Genomic DNA, 13,321 nt, shown 5'->3' on the forward strand with positions numbered 1-13,321 from the left:
ATATAAAATGCTAGGAAATTGCTCATTAGTGCGATGCACCTATGATATGCTGCTGGCTGTATAAATGCTCTGTGTACATACATAACCACACCAATTTTTAGAGCCAAAGAGGCAACACACAGGTGAGCAACTACAATTGTATTATTTTATTAATATTATTATTATTTTTTTTAATCAAAGAAACTAAATTCAAAAATGTTATGTGAATTTTTATTTTTTTTTGTCTTTGCTAATGTGATTGATTTTGGTTAGTTTCACAATGTATGGTTTTACTGAGCACAAATGAGAATTATATGATAATTGTAGAATAATTATTTATTATAAATCTTTGGTCATATATATATATATATATATATATATATATATATATATATATATATATATATATATATATATATATATATATATATATATATATATATATGTATCTACAATTCTCATATAAGGAATGCTAATCAGACACTAAGGCAGAAACATGGAATATATATATATATAAAAAAAAATAAAAATTTGTGGTAACCTGAAAAAAAAAAGTTATTTTTTTTCTTTTTGGAACATTGTTTGAAACTTTTCCCCGTTTCTTCAGATTAAAAAAGAAGAAAATACGTGAGAATACCCTTCCTGTAAATCTGGAGTGTGTCCATCCGTACTGTTGCCATGAATCTCTTACCATCCGCAGTGGTGCTGACACTGTGCTTCATGATCAGCTCTCTGACTGTATCAGGTGAGTTTTAAACAGAAGCAGGAAACACATACCACAAGAAATAATGTAAAATCCAAGAATCCTTTGACAGACGGTGTGGTTAAAAGTATGTGGACACATGACTGTCACACACATATGGTTTTTCAGAAAAAAACTCTACAAACACATTGTGTTTAATTTCTTTGTATGGTGCAGATTTTAATTTCCTTTCACTGGAATTGAGAGGCATGACGATGCTTCTGTGCATAAAGCGAGCTTCATAAAGACATGGTTTGCTGATTTTGATAAGGGTTAAAGAGCTCATATGTCATTTGGCCTCAACCTCACTGAACACATTTGGGATGAAATCGAACTCTGACTGCACCCCAGACCTCCTGACCATTGTCAGTGTTTGCTTTTGTAGCTGATTGATCACAAATCCCCACAAAGTCTACATAGAAGATAGAAGCACATTATAAAAGCAATAAGAACATATGGGTGTAAAGGTAATTTATGGACACCTGACTGATTAATAGTTATAATAAAGGTAGAGATCAAGTTGAACCAGACTCAATTAAATAGGAGGTTGCTGGTATTGACAAATAACTGCTGAAAAAATGTTCAGAATTTTCCTTTAATTGATGTGTGAAGGGTGCGGTCGAAAAATAAAAATAAACTGTAAAGAAGATTTCCGGCACATTTTTTTTGCCATTATGAAACCGAAACACTCGTGTTTGCTGAATGTATGAAATCTTCAGATAAGTAAAAAAGAAAAGTTAAAAGGGCCTAATTCTCTGTGGATGCCTTTGTTTTGTTTACCATTCTGTCTGAACTCTGTCTAAACAAAAAAACAGGAGTTGGGGAGATTCTGAAATTGAATTTCTACATGTAAACATGATCAGGATGTAAAAGTATGTAAATAATAAGGCTCACACACATCGTATAAAATCAATTGTATAGAAAATCAGGTTCTTCTGCATAGGATCAGGCCATATCACACCACCCTGCCATAGATCAGTTTTCAATAAATAAATTCCAAGTGTGTTTTATTAGATTTTACAGTAAAAAGAGAGTCATATTTTTATACAAACCTGTGTATAGTGCAGAGAACGTTTCTTTGGCTTATATTATTTTTTGTTATTTGTATGTTACTACCGTAATAAATTGTCCGGTGGTCCTGAATTATTGATCTGAAATGTTGAAATGCAAAACATTTCAAAACATTTTTATCAAGCAAATGAGAAAAGTTAATTTTTTAACAAAGGCACCTGCTTAAAATGAGCCACTAAATGCAAATGTCTGGAGGACTGTATATTGTTGTATAGTCATTGGCGTTCTTTTATTAAAATTCCTACCAGATACTACAGCCTTCGAAACCCATTGGCCCTCCAATTCCTGGAACAAACACACACACACACACACACACACACACACACACACACACACACACACACACACATACACACACACACACACACACACACACACACACACATTCCAGCACTAACTCTCCATCTTCTTAATAAAGCATAGATACACAAACACACAAACTCACACAAATGCACACAAATGCACACAAATGCACACACACACACACACACACACACACACACACACACACACACACACACACACACACACACATTCCAGCACTGACTCTCCATCTCCTTAATGAAGCATAGATACACAAACACACAAACACACAAACTCACACAAATGCACACAAATGCACACACACACACACACACACACACACACACACACACACACACACACACACACACACACACACACACACACACACACCATTTTTAAAGACTTTTGCTCAAGAAAACAATAGGCTCACTCTAACTCTTGTTCTTTGACTACTGCCAAGCTGTGTTTTTTTTGTTTGTTTGTTTGTTTTGCAAAAATGGATCATCCTTGGTTTGGATTTTGTTTCACTCTTTGTGAAATGCATGAACTTATTCCTTATATGAGAATTGTAGAATAATTATTTATTATAAATCTTTGATCAAGCATTGAGAAGATTCAGAATTTCTCTAATGGGCACACCTGAGGTTGTTACTCCTAACTGGCATCAAACTGTCCCAAGTTATATAAATAGTCTGGAGTTTGATGAAGAACACGGCCATTAATCATGTGAAAAATCTTTATACTGCAGGTCATGATTCTGTTCGGTTCTCTTGCTTTGTGTTCAGCCTGATTATTCTGTGCATTTTCAGATAAATGACTTTTTGCTATGCTGTGTGTTTGTACAGGATCTGAAGAGAACAGTTTGAGCCAGTCTTTTATTCTGGATGCTGTCAATGAAGCTAAAAGACTCGTAGATGACACTTATCTGTTTTCTCGTCAAACGTGAGTCCTCACTTCTATAAGACATTGTAGTAGAGGGAAGCAGAGAGGCCAGAGGGGAACTCGAGTACGCTTACAATGTGAACTATGTGAAAACTGTAAAAACAAGATCATGAAAATTAAAACATAAGAGCCACAGAAACTCTGCAGGACTGCAGCAGAACAAGAATACTTGAAAAGCCATGAAAAGCCAAATTGCCCAATTGTCTGGATATCGCAAGTTTTAAAAAATCTTGATGAAAAATCTTGAAACTTGTTTAAAGTTATGAAATACTAGCCTTTTAACCATAGTAGTGTTTTATGATTATAATGTATGCATTTCTTCTACACAACATGAGAATGTGTGTTAGTTTCCAGTTTATCAACAAATGAAACAATTTACACCTATTTCCTTTTAGTGCAACAAGATATATATAGAATATATATAGAATATAAGGAAAAAGTGTCCAACCTTCCAACACTATTATTATTATTATTATTATTATTATTATTATTATTATTATTATTATTATTATTATTATTATTAGACGCATGACCCTATTTCAGCATGACATGGCTACTGTACATAAAGCGAGCTCCATGAAGACATGGTTTGCTAAGTTTAAGTTTAAAGAGCTCATATGTCCTTTACAAAGAACTTTAACCCCACTTTGGGATGAACTCGAACTCTGTCTGCACCCCAGATCTAACTAACGCTCTTGTAGCCTAATGATCACAAATCCCCACAACATATTTCTAGAAGATAGGAGTTCAATATAAGAGCAATAAGAACATATGTGTGAAGGTCATTTGTGGAGACCTGACTAATGATATACTGATATTTTGGTTATATATTGATACTCACACTGAAATGTGAGCATTTTACATTTGTTTTTATAGTGAAGTTTTATAGCAAAGTTATGTTTTATATCTGTGTGTGTGTGTGTGTGTGTGTGTGTGTGTGTGTGCGTGTGTATGTCTGAACAGGAGCCTTGACAGGGTTCGCAGGGCTGATTTCAAGCCATGTGATGTCCTGCGTCTGATGAAGCAGCCAAGTCGGAAGGCGCGTGAAGCCGTGAGAAGTGCAGATTACCTGGAGCAGACGTTGAGGATCATTGAAAAGAAAACACACCATGCACACAAGAGATCCATCAACGCCACAGGTTTGACGCAAATCGTACTTACAAATGACGTTCTTAGGTTGAGCATCAGCAGGGTTTATCAGGTTTCCTTCACGTACTGTATTTTATTTTATTTACTTTATGCAATGAGGCTATTTTTCCAGAAAGAGCACCTTATGGTGTTTTTAAAATGAAACTATAAACCAGTCAGGGAATGACTGTTTGTAGCTGCTATAATGTAAGTGATAACAGGAACTAGTATGTTTTATAGATGTTCTACAAAAACTAAAAAAGGATAAAAAAAATAAAAATATACGACAATATTCTTGAGCAAAATTTGAATATTTATGCTTGGAAGTGATTGTGGTTGTGCTGTTTTATGTGCAGTGTGTGTGTGTTTACTCTATTTGTATGTTCTTTCTCTCAGCCCTGCTTACTCCTGCTGACCTCAAGACGATCATGCGTCTGACTGGCTGTTTCGCTCAAACCCTGCCACCTTCATGCAGAACAACACCAAATCTAAACAAATATCGCACCGCCTCCAGCGTCTGCAACAACCTGTGAGTCTTGCATTGACAAAGAAACACACACACACACACACACACACACACACACACACACACACACACACACACACACACACATTATTGCCATGTACAAGGTTTCTTCTAATACACAATGCTGTGACTTTTCAATCTATAGGAATAATCCACTTCAGGGAGCTTCAAACACACCATTCACCCGCTGGCTACCTCCTGTTTATGAAGATAACGTCTCTCAACCTAAAGGCTGGAACCAAGACAGGCTCTATAATGGTGTTGTGCTGCCTCTGGTATGCCAGAATAATATGACTTTTGAAAAATACTGTTAGGATTTTAATGTTAAGTCTCTTGATATGTAAAGAAACCAAATTCCAAACAGGCTGTACATTACAGAATGTGTTTCTCTGATATCCGATCCACAAAGCAGCTAAAAACTAGAATGTGACATTTCCTGAAGGAAATATGAGTGGTCCTTAGCGAGATAAGTGTTTCTAAACGTTACATGCCTGGTATTGCCATTGTTTTGTGTGTGTGTGTGTGTGGGGGTCTGGCCAGTGGCGTCACATGATGTCACCTCATTATCCGCCGTTTAACTTCTTTCGCTATGCCGAGTGTAATGTCGTTAGAGTTTTGTGATTATGCCTATATTGTTGGGGTTTAGGGTCTTATGGGGTTATGGGGTTTAGGGTCTTGCTAACCACTAAGCTACCACCTCCCATATTCACCTTCTGAATTTTGCAATAACTAGATAATAAAGACATATAAAGAATGGTAAAAGCTCTATTCTATTGTTGTAGTGAACCAATATTACAATGTTTTTATTGATGGCAACTTCAAAGCACTTTGTAAGTCGCTCTGGATATTGGCATCTGATCAGGGATGTGAATATGATTGTAAAATGCACTTTAATGCTGGGAAAATTCAGAATTGTTGGGAAAATTATTTATAAACACAAATGGAAAAGTTGTGATTGCATAAGTATTCACCTCTGTTGCAGTAAAATTGTAAAACTTTTTTATAAGTCACATTATTAATTATAATGTGACAAGTTTAAGTAGAAAATCAAGGTTTAGTTATAAAAATAAATCCTTAATTTTGATTACAATTTGTTTGAGCATAAATAAAACCCATAAAAAACTCTCAGTGGGTTGCTACCACCAACGTGCTTCACTGCAGGTGTGGTAGTCTCAGAGATCTTAGCAAATGTTGGCCACACTGAGCATAGCAAATTGTTCTGAGGCCAAAGCCTTTTTCCAGTAGTTCAAGTTCAAGTAGTTTCCATTTGTAGAGAGTCTGGTTTATGGTTGATCAACATCTGAGCTCATATCTGAATTATGGAGCTCTTCCTCAAGGTTTTATTTCAGAGTTCTATCTGAGACTCTGCAGCCACAACTGAGTATTTTCTACCTTCTTCTTCAGGAACAATTGTTCTAATCCTCTTCCTCTTTTTCATTTTTGTGTTTAAGGTGAGGCTGGTGTCAAACCGAATTTTCAGCACACAGGAACAATATGTTGAAGGAGATAGTCAGTACACATTCCTCATCACCTTCTTTGGCCAGTGGAACGACCATGACCTGTCCTTCACCCCCGTGTCACCCAGCATCCGGTCCTTTAGCAACGGCATCCAATGTGGGGCGAGCTGCGAGCGCTCAGAGCCATGTTTCCCAATCCAAGTACATACACACACACACACACGCACACACACACACACACACACACACACACACACACACACACACACACACACACACACACACACATATATACACACACAAATTTACATTTATGGCATTTGCCATTTGGCATTTGACACCCTTATCCAGAGCGACTTACATTTATCTTATTTATACAACTGAGCAGTTAAGGGTTCAGGGCCCAACACTAGCATCTTGACCCCTCCTTCACACACACACACACACACACACACACACACACACAAAAACACCTGCCACAGTCATGCACAACACATTTTTCAAGCAAACACTGAGCTGTGAATTCACATGTTTGAAATCAGATTTATGTTATATTTTTGAATATTTTTTTTAGATTCCTAAGAATGACCTTCGCCTGCCCTCGGGGCCCAACAACTGCCTCCCTTTTTTTCGCTCTGCGCCCACCTGTGGCTCTGGAAATGGTGCGTACATGTTTGGAGGCGTTCCGCAGGTGCGGCAGCAGATCAACACTCTGACATCATTCCTGGATGTCGGACAGCTGTATGGCTCCGAGGATGGGCTCGCTCGAGAACTCAGAGACCTCTCCAATGATGAGGGCCTCCTGCGTGTCAACGACAGATTTCAGGACAACGGGCGTGAGCTGCTGCCCTTTACCAATCTGGACAGCAATATATGCGCCACACGCAATCGCATTCAGAACACCACAGGCCTGGAGGAAGTGCCGTGTTTCATTGCAGGTGGGTTTAGAACTCAAGCCCTACTGGTAAATGTCTTTAATTTTGCTATATATGTGAATATAATACACAAACATATATAATAGAAATAGTAATTGTCAGAAAAGCAAGTGAGTGGGGACTGGATGGGAGGATTTAATGAAAAAAGGTAGCAGTCCAATAAACAGTACAGAGTTGAAGAGCCAGGAGACCAAAACCAGCAAACAGAGATACATAGGCCGAGCAAAAACACAAAAAACTAAAAACAGTCCAAAGTCAAAACCAGGGCTCAGGGACAGAATCAGGAACAGGCACTGGCACAGGAACAGAATCAGGAACAGGCACAGGCACAGGGCTCAGAACAGGCAGGGCGTCAAGAGTATACTCAGGGACTAGGAAGCTGGTGAGATAATATGGCCCTGAGCTAATAATTATAACACCTGTAGTGTCTTAAATCTATAGTATCTTAAATGTGTAATATCAAAAGGCCTAAACTCATATTATTTTACAATGGTGACATTGCTAGAAAGGCCAAAGTTAATTACTGAACCGCCTGGACAGATGGTTCTCTGTAAAACAGAAGCGTAGGAGGTAGACTTAATGTTGTCTTAAGACTGGTGAGAGATACGCGCTCTCACCAGTGTTGAGATAATGTTCTTAAAACAAATATGGAATGTGGTCCAGGATGTATATCTTCTTGGGAGGCAACCTCCCCGTTCACCAGATACTTCAAGGTACAGGAAAAGGGATGCCTTTATGGTTTATGATCTGGGAATGTAAGCCCTGGTACAGCTGGAACACATCAGTCTGGACAAAGACAGGTTTCTCTTTACATTCGACATTATTGCATAGTAAGCTCATATGCATCTCATTTACATTAAGAGGTGGACCCGGGAAACGGGCAAGCATTTAATGTGTGTGTAAGCATGGATCTGGAGTCAGACTTTGAATCAGAGCGTGCTGACTCCAGGCTTGACCGGAAGGCCTGTAAAGATGCTTTATTTCTGTGCTAAATAAAAATCATTATTTACACGAAATACGGCGTCTAACGAGAGTCCTTCCAGCCGACAACTACACCTCATCAAGACGACGAAATACACAACACACCTAATAACGCAGTCACAAATAGCTAAGAATGACTGATGTGTGCAGGTGATGCGCGTGTGGACGAGAACATCGCTCTCACTTCGCTGCACACACTCTTTTTGCGAGAACACAACCGGCTTGCCCGTGCTCTGCAGGATATAAACCCACAATGGAGCAGCGAACAGCTTTATCAGGAAGCTCGGAAAATCATGGGAGCCTTCCATCAGGTACAGCACATACGCACACATTTTTGAGACTTTTGTGGAATCAAGAAAACAAGAAAAAAAATAAACAATATGGTATAAAGAGACGCAGATTCCTGTTTGGCCCAATAAGGTCAAATGTCCCATAGATTTTCGACATTTGGGCTTATATACATTGTATGAACAAAATTACTGAAACACCTGACTTTTTCAGCCATGTGTGGTTCATTCATTAAGATGCATGTGGTAAGATAAAATCTTCCCTTCACTTGCACTAGGAGAAACTTGTTCCAGCAAGACAATGCTCCTGTGAAGATATGCTTTTACATGGGCTGGAGTGGAAGATCTCTTGCTGTAGAACGCTGACCTCAGCCCTATTGAACATAATGGATTAGAACTTTGACTGCACTCAGGCCTTCTAACCTCACCTACTGTACTTTAGTACCTGACTTTACTAACACCCTTGTGGCTTAATGAGCACAAATCTCCACAAGGATTTGACCATAAAGTTAACTATTCTCTGTGCTTGACTCACAGAAAAATATGCATGCTGTGTCTTGTAGATCATAGTGTTTAGAGATTATCTGCCACACATTGTGGGAACGGAGGCTGCAAACAAGAAGCTCAGCAGGTATCCCGGCTACAACCCCAACGTCAACCCGACCATCGCCAACGTTTTTGCCACTGCTGCGTACCGCTTCGCCCACGCCACCCTCCAGCCCCTCATCTTCCGTATGAATGAAACCTTCCAGGAACATCCACGTTTCCCCAGCGTTCCTTTGCACAAAGCCTTCTTTACACCCTGGAGAATTATATTTGAAGGTAAGTTAATGAAATTCATCTTTCTGCAAAACCCTTGTGGAAGTACATAAATATAATAGATACATTTTGTATCTATACTGCTTCACACCACTAGGGTTTCTAGTGTTTTAGTGGTTTAGAACATGAAATTCTGGAATTGCGAATGCACAATATGCTACTCAAGAGGTTAAAGGGGTAAAAACACATGATAAGCAACTAAATAACATGGTTAATTCTGTCAGATATATTGCTTATACTCCCAACATTTCAACAGAGTTTTACCTTATACTTCGCCCCCAGGTGGGATTGATCCTCAGATTCGGGGGGTGATTAGTCGTCCGGCAAAGCTGAACAAGCAGGATGGGGTTCTGGTTGATGCTGTAAGAGAAAGACTTTTTGCTTTCACCAGCAATCTCGCCCAGGACCTGGGATCACTTAACCTGCAGAGGAGCCGAGATCATGGCCTGCAAGGTGTATATATATACACACACACACACACACACACACACACACACACACACACACACACACACACACAAAATGACACACTGACAGACAGAAATGACAGACAGACAAAATGACACACAACAAACAGATCGACAGAAATGACAGACAAGCAAACAGACAGACAGACAGACAGACAGACAGACAGACAGACAGACAGACAGACAGACAGACAGACAGACAGACAGACAGACAGACAGACAGGAACAGACAAATAGACAGACAGCTTAACAGACAGGAAAGACAGACAGATAGACAAACAGACAGGCAGAGTGAGAAAATGACAGACAGACAGACAGACAGACAGACAGACAGACAGACAGACAGACAGACAGACAGACAGACAGACAAAAAAAATCATAGACAGAAAGACAGAAATGACAGATAGACAGACAGACAGACAGACAGACAGAATTACACTCAGGCAGACAGACAGAAATTACAAACAGGCAGGCAGCCAGACAGACAAAATGACAGACAGACAGACAGACAGACAGACAGACAGACAGACAGACAGACAGACAGACAGACAGACAGACATACATACAAAAATGGCACACAGACAGGCAGATATAAATGACAAACAGACAGACAAGCAGACAGGCAGAGAGAAATGACACACAAACAGTCATGCAACCAGACAGAAAGAACACATTCACCGCACATGTTTGAATATATATTTTTTCCTATTAGGTTATAACGCATGGCGGACATTTTGTGGCCTGTCCACACCCAAAAATCTCAAAGAACTGGGGACTGTGCTGAATAATACAAATATGGCACATAAACTCCTGGACCTCTACGGCTCTCCTGATAACATTGACATCTGGGCAGGAGGTATTGCTGAACCGTTTGTCGCCGGAGGCCGAGTCGGGCCATTGTTCTCTTGTCTCATTGCCACCCAGTTTCAGAAGATCCGCCAAGGAGACAGGTAATGTGTCCTCAACAAAATTACAGAATAAAATGACTACACCTCTCATGTCTGTATTAGGTTCATATGCGACCAGATGAGTTTAATGATAATGACCATTTTTTTAATGCTCATAAACAGAGTTTTTTACACATAAATAGACAAATAAAAGACTGTTCCTTTAGTGCTTAGTATCAGGATTAGAATAATACATGGGTAATTATCTGAAGATCAGGAGACATGACTTGTTTTTCATCTCCGTCATTTCTGCACCCAGACTCTGGTGGGAGAAAAGTGGTGTTTTCACACCAGCCCAGAAAGCCGCGCTATCCAAAGTGTCTCTATCTCGCATCATCTGTGACAACACGGGCATCAAGAGAGTACCTAGGGATGCTTTCCTCCTAAGTCGCAACAAACCAGGCTTCATCAACTGCGAAAACATTCCGGAGGTCGACCTGACTGCATGGGCGGAACTTTAACAAGTGAGAGCAAGCAAGACGAAAAAAATAAAAAAAATCATAGTTCTAGTTAAAAAGTGTCTAGTTATTAAGAGCTGAATTGTTATACTCAGGAGTCCTCATGCTTTAGAATAGTGAAGACTGTAAGATTTGGAGATTTGTTCCAACATGAAAAACTGAAAATGTATCTGTGATTTTCTGCGTCCTGTGTAAAAAAAAAAAAAAAGACAGTTTTGTAGATGTTTACAGTTCTTATAGTTCAAAATTCTACCAACTTCTTCTACCAGTGCAGTTGAACCATCATCCCTCTTGGACCACTGGTCTACCTGGAAACCTGTGGAACTATCTATGAACATTTTCCATCTTTATGTTTTAATTAAATTACTAGAATTGTATTTTATTTACATGACGGGAAAATGATATTTTAAAAGACTTTTTTCTCACATTGGAAACAGAATGTGTTACTGTAATCTAATTCCATGTGCTGCTCTGAGAATTAATTATAAAATGTTTTTCCTGATTAAATAAGACAAAGTTGTTATTTGTCCTAAACCACATTAGCAAGTCTGTGTAACATCACCAAAGATCTGAATAAGGTTTGAGACTCATGTTTAAATGGGTCAGTAAAATTTCCGGACATTTGTTATGTTTTTTGTTTGCTAAACAGTTGAAATTTTAAATATCCTTGTAAAAACAATACAGACACTCGAGAGTCCTTTCTACACTCTAATACATTCAGATGGAACCAGGAGCTCCTGAGCAATAAATTAGCTTAAAATCTGAGATCATATATTGAGGCATACATGGACACATTAATATATCGTCCACCTCACATGAATGGAGTGCTCCTATTATTTAGCATTTGGTGAATAAAATGCTCAAACTGTAGTGTGATCTTTAGGATGGTGCGATTTCATGGTCTATTGCCAGTAGGTGGCACTAAAATTACTTTATTCACAACGTTTCCGGAGTGTAAACCAGACAATAATGTCCTGATGCACACTTACAGACTATTGATTGTCAAATTTGTTTCAAATTGGTCCAATCCTATCTCATTGTTGAAGCCTAAAGTTATTAGTGTGCATGATTGAACCCTTCAATCACAATAACATTTCAAAAAACTGTAGCCTATAAAGAAATGAATGAAGAGGCTAGATCATTACTTCACTATCAGTAAAGGCTGTATCATGATCAGGTTCTGGAGCCAATCCTGGGAATACTAGGTGTGAGGCAGAATAACCTCCTGAATAACCTTCTGGTGAGGCTACATTATATCACAAGGGTCAATGCACACATGGACACATCAAATTTCCTTGATGGGTTAGTATTGTCCGTGGAAGCCATTTTGAAACCAATAATATACAATCCAAATGTGCCCTAAGCCGCATCAGCAACTCTGAAGAAAATGATTCGGAACGAGTGTAAGAGGCTTCTATGGGCTCCATTACATTACAATTCCACCCTGGAACACATTCTAATAAAACAAATAAAATATAGTTGCATGCCTTTCGATCCCAGGTGCTATTTTATGGTAGTGCTTTTTAGTATTTTAGATCATCCTGGCGCAGTGTAAAAGTAGTAGAAAGTGTAAACACTGGATTCGCAAGAGACTTGGATCGTCTGCGAAGCTATCTACCGGATAGTTATGAGGTGGTTTTACAAGGTTTTAAGACTAATGGTGCTAACTGGTGCAATTCTGACCACATTCGTTACCACGTGTGCAATTTAATCACAAACAACAATTTAGAACAAAGAGCAAACGTGAAATTCTGCATGAAACTGGGCAAATCTGCCAATGAGTCGTCCAAAATTGCATATGATTGACATACAGCGATGCTGCAATCAGTCATTCGAGGTGTTTTGAATGACACGCACGCTTTAAGAGCGGAAGAACATCACTGGAAGACGAGAGATCAGGAAGAGCCTCAATGACCTCAACCCCAAAAAATTTCGAAACCATTCTGGAGCTAGTGCATGATGATTGTCGGAGAACAATCCACATGATCTCACTTCGGTACCCACCCTACTTACCAGATTTGGCTCCTGCGGATTTTAGCCTCTTCTCCAAGATGGAGATCTAGCTTAAAGGTCGGCATTTTGACACCATTATGGAGATCCAGTGCGAATCGCAAGAGGTGATTGAGACACTTCAAAAAAAGACGTCCGGGACATATTTCAGAAGTGACAGGAACGCTGGAAGCGCTGTATTGCTGTGCAAGGAGATTATTTTGAAGGTGATAGCGTGCAAACCAAGATAAATAAAGTACGTTCTTGTCAACAGAGCTACTCTCGAA

General features: G+C 39.1%; 1 protein-coding gene across 4 annotated transcripts; it reads left to right on the forward strand.

Annotated features, from left to right (window-relative positions):
- LOC310741159 (eosinophil peroxidase-like) lies at positions 1-11,741 on the forward strand. Of its 4 annotated transcripts, none has more exons than XR_014537864.1 (14): positions 1-122; positions 587-724; positions 2,944-3,040; positions 4,004-4,179; positions 4,565-4,697; positions 4,840-4,969; positions 6,146-6,352; positions 6,726-7,089; positions 8,218-8,378; positions 8,918-9,176; positions 9,456-9,626; positions 10,353-10,590; positions 10,847-11,217; positions 11,315-11,741. XR_014537864.1 is itself a non-coding variant. In XM_083568710.1 (14 exons), the coding sequence occupies exons 2-13, from the start codon at positions 658-660 to the stop codon at positions 11,046-11,048; spliced, it is 2,205 nt and encodes a 734-aa protein (XP_083424836.1). In that variant the 5' UTR covers positions 1-122; positions 587-657; the 3' UTR covers positions 11,049-11,051; positions 11,286-11,741. The 4 variants fall into 4 exon arrangements, 3 of the variants coding, with proteins under 3 accessions (XP_083424836.1, XP_083424837.1, XP_083424838.1); XM_083568710.1 differs by having other exon boundaries at positions 10,847-11,051; positions 11,286-11,741; XM_083568711.1 differs by having other exon boundaries at positions 10,847-11,051.
- The last annotated feature ends 1,580 nt before the right edge of the window (positions 11,742-13,321 follow it).

This window comes from Silurus aristotelis, assembly GCF_946808225.1.
Source record: "Silurus aristotelis genome assembly, chromosome: 18".
NCBI lineage: Eukaryota > Metazoa > Chordata > Actinopteri > Siluriformes > Siluridae > Silurus > Silurus aristotelis.

Coding starts and splice junctions, on each gene's coding strand:
- LOC310741159 (XM_083568710.1), top strand. CDS start 658: ATGAATCTCTTACCATCCGCAGTGGTGCTGACACTGTGCTTCATGATC. Junction 7,090..8,217: donor AGTGCCGTGTTTCATTGCAG/GTGGGTTTAGAA, acceptor TGATGTGTGCAG/GTGATGCGCGTGTGGACGAG. Junction 9,627..10,352: donor CCGAGATCATGGCCTGCAAG/GTGTATATATAT, acceptor TTTTCCTATTAG/GTTATAACGCATGGCGGACA.